Source organism: Cebus imitator, unplaced genomic scaffold (assembly GCF_001604975.1).
Source record: "Cebus imitator isolate Cc_AM_T3 unplaced genomic scaffold, Cebus_imitator-1.0 Scaffold445, whole genome shotgun sequence".
NCBI classification, from domain to species: domain Eukaryota; kingdom Metazoa; phylum Chordata; class Mammalia; order Primates; family Cebidae; genus Cebus; species Cebus imitator.
In genome coordinates, this window is record NW_016107760.1 from 1,295,643 (window position 1) to 1,306,110 (window position 10,468).

The window sequence follows — 10,468 nt, forward strand, 5'->3', positions numbered from 1 at the left end:
GAGCTAAGAGTCCTGAGTGGAGGATAAGAAGGGAAAACTAGGAAAGAATGAGGGAATAAAAAGCTTTGTGAAACTCAAGCTATCAGATCCTGGGTACAAAGACTTGGGAAAGAGAGCAACATTACCCTATAAGGAATGAAAAAAACAGACTCTATGGGAAAGGAAATTCCTTTTTCTGGGTTGCTGGGTGAATCCTTGCAGGCCTGAAGCTTTGCTGAACCTAGGATGCTGTTTGGTGGTGAAAGAATGCAGAGACTTGACTCTTGTCTTCCCTGGGGAAAACAGTTGTACCCTTTTTAAAGAAAAGAAAAAAGGGAGAATGTGATCTAAAAATTTTGAGGTTCTCAAACAAAATAAAAATAAGCAAATTCTGAGTTGTTTTTTATTTTATGTTTTTTTGGGAGGGAGAATAGCTGACCCTCAGTATTATCACTTTGAGGTACCTTCAATAAAGAAAAGAGAATAGTAATCCTTAAGTCTCTCTGGTAGAACAAGCAAGAGCTCAGGCTGCCTGAAAGAAGTTTGAAGGTAGGGTGGGGGTGGGGGCAGGGAGAACTGCATACTTCCTTTCCCATTTCCTGTCAGTTCAGTGCCTGATACAGTGAAGAAAAGAATCTGGAAATGATCCCTCCTGGGTATTGTGTAGTCACTTTTGGGGGGCAAGGGCCCCTAAGCCCTTTCCTGCTTAGGCAATGATCCAGTAAGACAAAGTATTTTTTTTCCTTAAAAATGCTACATAGTAGGACATCTGCTTCCAATGTGTCAACTGACGAGTAGCATTTTATTCTATCTTGATTTAAAAATGTTTTATAATGTGCTTCAAGAGAAATTGGTTAGGAGTTAAAGAAAACAAAACATTTTTGGCAATAGATATGTATCAGGGATTTAAAATGGATATGTATCAGGGATGTATTATGTATCTAATGCTCTTTCCCTGTTGGCTTCATTATCAAAGTGCACTTAATAATAGAAAACAGAGTTCTAGGCTGGACGCGGTGGCTCACACCTGTAATCCCAGCACTTTGGGAGGCCAAGGTGGGTGGATCACAAAGTCAGGAGTTTGAAAACAGCCTGACCAACATGGTGAAACCCTGTCTCTACTAAAAATACAAAAATTAGCCGGGTGTGGTGGCACTTGCCTGTAATCCCAGCTACTCAGGAGGATGAGGCAGGAGAATCGCTTGAGCCTGGGAGGCAGAGGTTGCAGTGAGCCAAGACTGTGCCACTGCACTCCGGCCTGAGTGACAGATGGAGCAGCCGCCTCAAAAAACAAAAAAACAAACAAAAACATTGGGCTCCTTCTAATGGTGCCCAATTATCTTTGTCAAATACGTTGGTCTTAAGTGTAAGTTACACGTTTTTTTTTTTTTTTTTTTTTTTCAGTTCTGCACTCAAATGTATTTTTACTTACTCAGTCAATTGCCAGGTCTTATCTAGACTTCAAAGAGCTCACTAATGCTGGGGGATTGTGGCTTTCTCAGAACGGATGGGAGGTTAACAGATTATGGGTTTTTCAAAATTAGTTTTTGGGGAACAGGTGATTTTTTTGTTAATGGATAAGTCCTTTAGTGGTAATTTCTGAGATTTTGGTGTACCTGTCACCCGAGCAGTATACACTGTACCCGATGTGTAGTTGTCTCATATCCCTCCCCGACCCCCCAAGTCCCCAAAGTCTATTATATCATTCTTATGCTATTGCATCCTCATAGCTTTGCTCCTACTTATAAGCAAGAACACACGATATTTCGTTTTCCATTCCTGAGTTAGTTCACTTAGAATAATAGTCAGTTTATGTTTATAACTTGTGTTTTAAACCAGTAGCCAACCTTGGTATAGCTAGTATAATCAGCTATTTAAGAAAAAAAAGGTGTTTTGGATCACTGAAGCTAAGTAGGGAAAACCCTGAGGATTTTTACTACTACCACTATTTTGGAAGAAGGTTTTCTACTTTAGGCAAATAGAATTTTCTAGGTTTAAAAATTGATGGCATCAGCAAACCACCATGGCACTTGTTTACCTATGTAACAAACCTACACATCTGTCCTGCACATGTATCCCAGAACTTAAAATTTAATTTAAAAAATGTTTAAATGGCACTTATAAAAAATATGTAAATTCTCTTAAACATTATTTTTTGTTTTCTCCTCTTTAGCGAAGAGTGCTTTGATTTCTATGAAGGATAAATTATTTAAAAAAAAACCTTGAGGGTACTATGAAATACATAAATGGCTAGTTAAAAAATATTATTTGCACTTGCTGAAACATATCAGTTTAGTGTTTATGCTAGCTGTTTCATGCTAATGTCCAGAAAAAAACCTAGCAAGAAATTATATTTCTAAAGCCTAAGGACTGATAATAAAGATAAATAATTCTTGATTTTTCCTTAGCTTTTAATGTCTTTGCACTTGTGAAAAACACAAAAAAATTATAGGGAAATAGTTTTAATATAATTATTTTCAAAATCTAAAAAGTACAGTTTTAGACCTAGTAAACATAAAAATCTTCAGATTTCTATTATTATTATTATTATTATTTAGACAGAGTTTTGCTCTTGTTGCCCAGGCTGGAGTGCAGTGGCATGACCTTGGCTCACTGCAACCTCTGCCTCTGGGTTCAAGTGATTTTCCCTGCCTCAGACTCTCGAGTAGTTGGGATTACAGGCTTCTGCCACAATGCCTGACTAATTTTTGTATTTGTAGTAGAGATGGGATTTTACTATGTTGGCCAGGCTGGTCTCGAACTCCAGACCTCAGGTGATCCACCCACCTTAGCCTCCCAAAGTGCTGGGATTATAGGTGTGAGCCGGATTTCTACTAATTAAAAAGATGATATAATATTAACCTATTTCTCTGAAGATGTACTTAAAATCACAATACTGTGTTTAAGATTCTTGTATCTGTCAGTTTGTTTGGAATTTCGAGTGTGTAATTTCAACAGGTACTGTGATTTCATAGGCATACCAGTGATTAAAAAAAAAAAAAACCCTCAAATGGGGCCTCATTTTGATAATTAATCTCTTTCTCTGTTTAAAACCCACATATGTATATTAAAAGGAAAAACTAAATATATCAAACACATAGATTGTTCAAAAGAATTCCAGAGTCAAACAGAAAGTGTTAATTTAAAATAAAAAAAAAAAAAAATTTTTTTTTTTATATTTTTAAAAAAAATTTTTTTTTTTTTTTTTTTTTTTTTTTTTTGAGACAGGGTCTCGTCCTGTCACCCAGGTTGGAGCGCAGTGTCCTAGGCTCAAGCTATGGTCCTACCTTACCCTCCTGTGTAGCTGGAACCACAGGCATGTGTCACCATGCCCAGATAATTTTTGTATTTTTTGTAGAGACAGGGTTTCACCATCCTGCCCAGGCTGGTCTCAAACTCCTGGGCTCAAGTCATCCACCTGCCCAGTCCTCCCAAAGTGTTGAGATTATAGGTGTGAGTCACTACACCCAGCCAAGATTCTTTTTAGAAAAAGATTCTCCACATGGGTATTATTATATGAGGCAATCGAACACTGAGCCTCAATGTGAAATGAGAGATACATAATTAACTGTAGGAATTCTGGAATTAAAAAATAAAACAAAACAAAATATGGTTGTGTTCCTACAGCTAAAGCCAGAGTGATATGACTCCTTTAATAAGTTGGTTTCATTTTGTCATATTGTTACTCATTCCACTGCCTTCAAGGAAGTAGCTTGGACATTGACATAGAGATTTCTTGGTTGCAATCTCCACTGCCAATCAGTGATTAAACCTAACTTAACTGGGTTACTATTTGAGCAGATGCAGTCTGTTCAACAATGCTGTTAAGTAGTAGTCAACAATACTTGTTTATGGAAAGGAACACTTCCAGGTAGATTTCCTGAATTAGGGATCTTAAATTAGGACTCCGGAGCTGCTGGCCTGAAGCCCTTCAAGGGTATGACTCCCTTTTAATACCCAGTTATCACTGCACTAAAGTGGCTGGAGAGACATAGTCTATGGGCAGTTGGTGATGAGGGGGGAACAAGTAATCTGTGTTATCCCAACTTGAGCCTTGAGAAGAATTTAATTTGTGGCAGTCTTCCAGGGATGGACAGTCTTGGAAAATAAACACTGGGCATCAGGTTTGGCCCTGTACTATTTTTTTCTCTTTTATATTTTATTTTAAAATAGGTATAGGATCTCGCTTTGTTGCCTAGTTGCACTCAAACTCCTGGCCTCAAGCAATCCTCCAGCTCGGCCTCTGAAAGCTCTGGGAGTACAGGCATGAGCCACTGCACCTGGCCACCCTGTAACTATTTAACTTTTCTTGTAACCTCTAATGAAAGCAGAAGGGACAACGAACAATCCAGTTTTCTTTTATAACGGCTTATTTTTAACACTGAATGAGGCCAAGGGTGAACACATTTTTCAGAGTTCAATTATATCATATTCATAGTTAAGCTACAAAGATAAAAAACTATTATGCTAAATGAAAATCCCCCATCTCTAAGAACAGAAATATCTTACTTTTTCGATGAAGAAACTCTGCAACTAGAGCTGCTACATGGACATAACACATCGCAGCCTGAAAAAGGATGACAAAGAAATAACTGTCAGAACACGCTCAAGGTGTTTCGGAGGATTGTTTAGAACCAAACTTTGAGTAGTCACCTCTGAAAAATCTCCATTTTTAACATGAATCTTGGCCATGCTATCAAGCCAGGTTTTCCTGAGCTCTGGGGTGCTTGCATAGGACTTGGCTAAGCTATACTGGAGATCAATTAGCATTTCAGGGTCTTTCTCATGCTCCTTCATTTGGGCAGTGGCCATAAGAACAGTGCGGATTCTCTTGGTCAAGTCTTTGACTTCTGTGGGAAAGGCAGTTGCCTAATTTCAAAACAAACAAAAAAGACATGTTGAACAACAATATCGATGAGCTCTAAGGCTTGTAATCCAATGCTGAGGACATAATATGATTTTCACTTCCTGTTACAGCTCTTGGTATTGCATATAGTACCACTGAAAGAATTTTAAATAAATTATTTTAAAAATATGTAACTAGCCCAGGCTTTGAAGGCTCTAACCTTGGTGGCAGTATATTCACAGGGTGTAAACGCATGAGCTCTGGAGCCAGACTACCTGGCTTTGCATCCCAGATCCTCCATTGTGATTTCCACAGCCATGGGAGTGATCTATGTTTGCCGTTTTCTTGTAACAGTAACCAAAAATTGACAGCTTACTATGTGCCAAGCACTGGTCTGGGTTCTTTGCATGTTTTAATTTTTATGATAACCCTGTAAGTACTATTATTATTATTATTATTATTATTTTGAGACAGAGTTTCGCTCTTGTTACCCAGGCTGGAGTGCAATGGCATGATTTCAGCTCACTGCAACCTCTGCCTCCCAGGTTCAAGAAATTCTCCTGCCTCAGCCTCCCAAGTAGCTGGGATTATAGGCATGTGCCACCATGCTGGGGTAATTTTGCATTTTTAGTAGAGAGAGGGTTTCTCTATGTTGGTCAGGCTGGTCTGAAGCTCGTCACCTCAGGTGATCCGCCTGCCTCAGCCTCCCAAAGTACTGGGATTACAGGTGTGAGCCACCATGCCTGCCTGGCCAGTACCATTATTAAAAAGCATTTAAATGCTTGACCAAAGTCTCAAAATTGGTTTATGTTAGAGACAGGATTTTCACCCAGCCAGTCTGGCTCTAGAGCTGATGTTCTTAGCCACTCTTCCATTCTGATGTGCACACCTACTGCATCCATTAACTACCACATACACTAAGGTGAAAACCATACTGCAAAAATGTCTACTTATACAAATGAGAGGTCATGAATCAACAGAATATTCCAGAAAGTTTAGAGAGATCATTAAGCTTTCAAAGTTTGTTTTTGGCCCCAAGAACAAGAGTTTCCTCTTTATCCTAGCCTCTGCTAAGGAAGTCCTATCACATCCTCTTAAACTGCATCGGAGTAATCACAATTATCTATATGATTCAGAGATGATGAGAAAGAAGTATAGGAGTTAGGGAGCTTGCCAATATGAACACAATAAAATGTGGGGAAAATGGTTTTAAAAACTGCCTTCTTGGCCAGGAGCAGTGGCTCATGGCTGTAATCCCAGCATTTCGGGAGGCCAAGGCGGGTGGATCACCTGAGGTCAGGAGTTCAAGACCAGCTTGGCCAACATGGTGAAACCCCACCTCTATTAAAAATACAAAAAATTGGCCAGGTGTGGTGGCTCACACCTGTAATTCCAGCACTTTGGGAGGCCGAGGCAGGCGGATCACGAGGTCAGGAGTTTGAGACCAGCCTGACCAACATGATGAAACCCCGTGTCTACTAAAAATATAAAATTTAGCTGGGCACAGTGGTGCATGCCCGTAATCCCAGCTACTCAGGAGGCTGAGGCAGGGGAATGGCTTGAACCTGAGAGGTGGAGGTTGCAGTGAGCCAAGATTGGGCCATTTCACTCCAGCTGGGGCAACAAGAGCGAAACTCCATCTCAAAATAAATAAATAAATAAATAAATAGAAATTAAAAAAAATTTGATTCCTTTAAAAACAATAATTATATACATAAAGTTCTTTTATATACATTAATACAGATCCCATTCACCAGGGGAAAGGCGTAGCTTTTTGTAATAGGGTTTGTTGGTAATGACTGCCTTAACAGAATAAAACTAAGTCATTTCATAAATGAGTTAAGGAAAAGAAAAGATTTCCTATCAAGGAGAGCATATACAAACCCCATTTACTCCCAAAAGCTTACCAATTTACCTATATAACATGGTATTAAGGATGGTGACAACTGGTAAAAACAATTTCTTAGAGTATAAGCATAAGTGGTGTAACTTGTTTCTATGCTCACAGGATTAGCTAGAGTGTATACTGATTCCCTGGGGAACTGGTAGAGCTGGCTGAAAAGCAAACTTTCCCAGCCTGAGAGCGGCTGGCACTACACACTGTTATTTTTCAGTGCAAGCAACATTCCTATGGGAATATTTTTTGGTACACAGATTCTACATATCCAAACATCAAATATGCTGTGAATATGAGCTTTTAATCTTTTTCAGATTTTACACAATATTGGCAAACTGTGCTGGAAGATGAACTTTCCCAAGAATGAGGATGATTCATTCTTCTGGGAGGAAAAGTCCTCTATTGGCAAAAAATTCTTCTTCACTTGTATACATGTGACACTGAAGATCAGAACCTGTACTTCACGCAACGAAGCAACAGATGCATTTTTACAGTGCTATAAGTTTTAAGCATATAGGAAAGAAAGCAGAACTGTGGTCAGAGTCTTGGGTTTGGCCTCAAGAAACTGGTGCTAAAGAATGACAGCCCTGGGCATGGATTTGCCAATAAGTATCTACAGCAATCTACAATCTGTTAACAGATAATTTTTAAAACTTACGAAACCATCAAATAATGAATCCCTTCTGTGCCATTCCTCATCCACTGGCAATGGATCAGGCAACTGTTAACTATTCTATGTGAGATTTTGTGAAATTTCAAATTCAGTGCTTATTTAACCAAGATTAATAATTGTAAAGAAAGAAAGGATCTATGTATTTTCTGAGCAAGTTTGGAAATGAAGTCTAGAAAAACAATTCAGATTCGACTTGCCATAACAACTATCAATATATAGTATATTCATTCATCTATCCACTAAACTGATATCGAATATCTGCTATGTACCAGGCAGTGTTCTAGGTACTATATAGTGATGAACAAGTCAAAGCCCTTAACTCATGAAACTCACATTCCACACATTCTATACTATCCAAAGCTATGAATCCAATAACAGTTTAAGAGTTTAAATTTCCCTGATAGTAAAGGTGGTTCTAATTTATTATTTGAAATGAGAACATACCTTCATAGGTCTGTCACTATTTGCAAAATTATTGATTATGAATAAAGACTCCTGAAATCTTGATCCTCCGCTTAGTGCTACGTCAGCTATCAGTTGGCTTACAGCAATTATTATCTGTGGGAAGAAGTAAACATTATTTTCTAAATACTTTTTGAACAAATGATGCTTATTCTCATCATTTTATAAGTACATAAGCACTCACATGAAATGCTTCTTTTAAAGATTCTACACTGTACCATCATAATGTATTTTCTTCATATATAAGGGGGTTACATTCTTCTGCTTTCGACAAGCTGCTTATGGTTGTTTCTCCATTAATAATCTTGTCTCCAGTAAACAACTCTAATGGGACAGACCATGGCAGTGAAGATATAAAAAGGACCAAGGATTTCTTATATTACAATGAGGGCCACTGAGTCAAGCAGTCCCAATTGTGGTTTAGTTCAGAACTATTTCACCCAATAAACCCCAAAGTGTGGAGATGTTGAATAATGACTATCATGTAGGAAGTATTAATCATGTGCTGCACATTGCATCAGGCACTACACGCACCTTGTTTTAATCCTCAGGGTAACACTGCAAAGTGAAATATCCAGTCTCATTTTATAGATAAGGAAACAGGTTCGGCCAGATTGAGTGACTTGCTTAGGGTCACACAGCAAGTAAGGATTTAAGCTATGATTTAAGCACAGGTAGGCCTGATTCCAAAGTCCATGCTTTCCACTAAACCTTGAGACATCTTTCGTTTTTAAAGTAAGTAGGCATACTGGAGCATGAAAAACATAAACTGTGTCATCTGTTCTATAAAATCTAACAAGCTTGTTATGTAATCATCTCATTTAATCCTCATAAAAACTCTATGAGCTAGGTAACAATATTTACCCCACTGAATTTGCAGAAGCTGAGGCACTGAAAGGCTAAGGAAGTAACTTGCTCCAGGTCATTTAGGATGTGGCAGTCCTCAAATCTGAACTAGAGACTGGGTGCGGTGGCTCACGCCTGTAATCCCAGCACTTTGGGGGCTGAGGTGTGTGGATCTCCTGAGGTCAGGAGTCCAAGACCACCCTGGCCAACATGGTGAAACCCCGTCTCTACTAAAAAAACAAAAATTAGCTGGGCATAGTGGCACATGCCTTTAATCCCAGCTACTCAGGAGGCTGAGGCAGGAGAATAACTTGAACCTGGGAGGTGGAGGTTGCAGTGAGCCAAGATTGTACCACTGCATTCCAGCCTGGGTAACAGAGCAAGAGTCTGTCTCAAAAAAACAAAAAACAAAAACAAATCAGAACTAGAACCTATGCTCTTAATATCCTTGCTCTAGAATAGCTCTGTTCCGTAGAAATATGGCATGAGCCACATACGTAATTATCAATTACCTAGTAGCTACACTAAAAAGAGATACAGCTGAAACTTATTTTAATATACTTAACCTAATACAGGCAACATCATTTCAATGTATAATCAATATAAAACAATTGAGATATTCTACTTTTTTGCATACTTAGTCTTCAAAAGCTATAGTACATTTTACACTTTCAGCATGTCTAAATTTAGACTAGTCACATGCCAAGTGCTAGATGACCACACTGTATTGGGCTGGTTGGGTGGCTCTGGATCTTGATCTAGAGGTTAAAGATTGAAGAGAAGAAAGATGAAGAGGTGCTTTTATTTTCACTGACCTGTAGATGTGTCCTCAGGAAGGTTTTCCTTTTGGTATACTCAAAGTTGTTTCTCATCAAAAGATACAAAAGTGCAGATGCTTCATTCCTGGTTGAGCTAATCTTTGATGTGCAGCACTTTAAAACCTCATAGCAAAATGCAGCACACATGTTTACTCTTCCTTTGAAAAAGGCTGAAGGGAACTAAAGAACAGGGAAAACAGAAATAAGTATCTAAAATCCAATCATAAAATCAATAGAATATCAAGTACCTTCTATATCCTCACCTAAAACTATGCTGGGTGCTTTGAGGATACTAAATCAACATAAGGCAGGCTCTGCTCTCCAGAGAGCCTGAACTAGTTAACATAAACACCAGCATGCGTTAATAACAGAACTTAAGTCAGTATACAAGTTGTTAAAAGATGTAAAGGTACTGAATATAAATGCTATAAAAGTAATGGTAAAAATCGCAATTACTTTTGTACCACCATAATACAATAAACAGGTTCTCAGTATGTTTTGAAAGAATGTCTGAAATGATGAATGATGGGTCTCAAATGGGGGCGTAAAAATGGGACGGTCAATTTTCATTAGTTACTCTACTGCTTTATATTTCAACAGTTCCTTTACTGTGAACATCCAAGTGCTGAGAAAATTATAGCTAAAATCTACTCAACAAGAAAAGTTTATCTTTTAACAAAATGGGATATAGGAGGTACGTACACCCCCGCCACACACACACACACGCATCCTCTTCGCATAAACACCGATAGTTAAGATGCATTTTAGTAAAGAAAAAGGGTATGAAAGTGACTAATTATCAAAAGAGACAAGTAGTCTGTTCCTTTGAGAATGTATTCAGTCTGCTTTGTGTAAGACAAAATAAACACATAACATAGACTTGTTATAATTTCTCATGCTTATAGGTCTAGATAAGAGAGTAATAAAGCTGCTTCAGGGTACACAAT

General features: G+C 38.3%; 1 protein-coding gene across 1 annotated transcript in view; it reads right to left on the bottom strand.

The window, feature by feature from the left end:
* DOCK11 (dedicator of cytokinesis 11) overlaps positions 1-10,468 on the bottom strand; it is a 191,091-nt gene that overhangs the window by 28,391 nt on the left and 152,232 nt on the right. Inside the window, 4 exon segments of the mRNA XM_017511236.2 lie at positions 4,489-4,546; positions 4,633-4,848; positions 7,840-7,953; positions 9,519-9,701. Coding sequence (XP_017366725.1) covers positions 4,489-4,546; positions 4,633-4,848; positions 7,840-7,953; positions 9,519-9,701 — 571 coding nt within the window.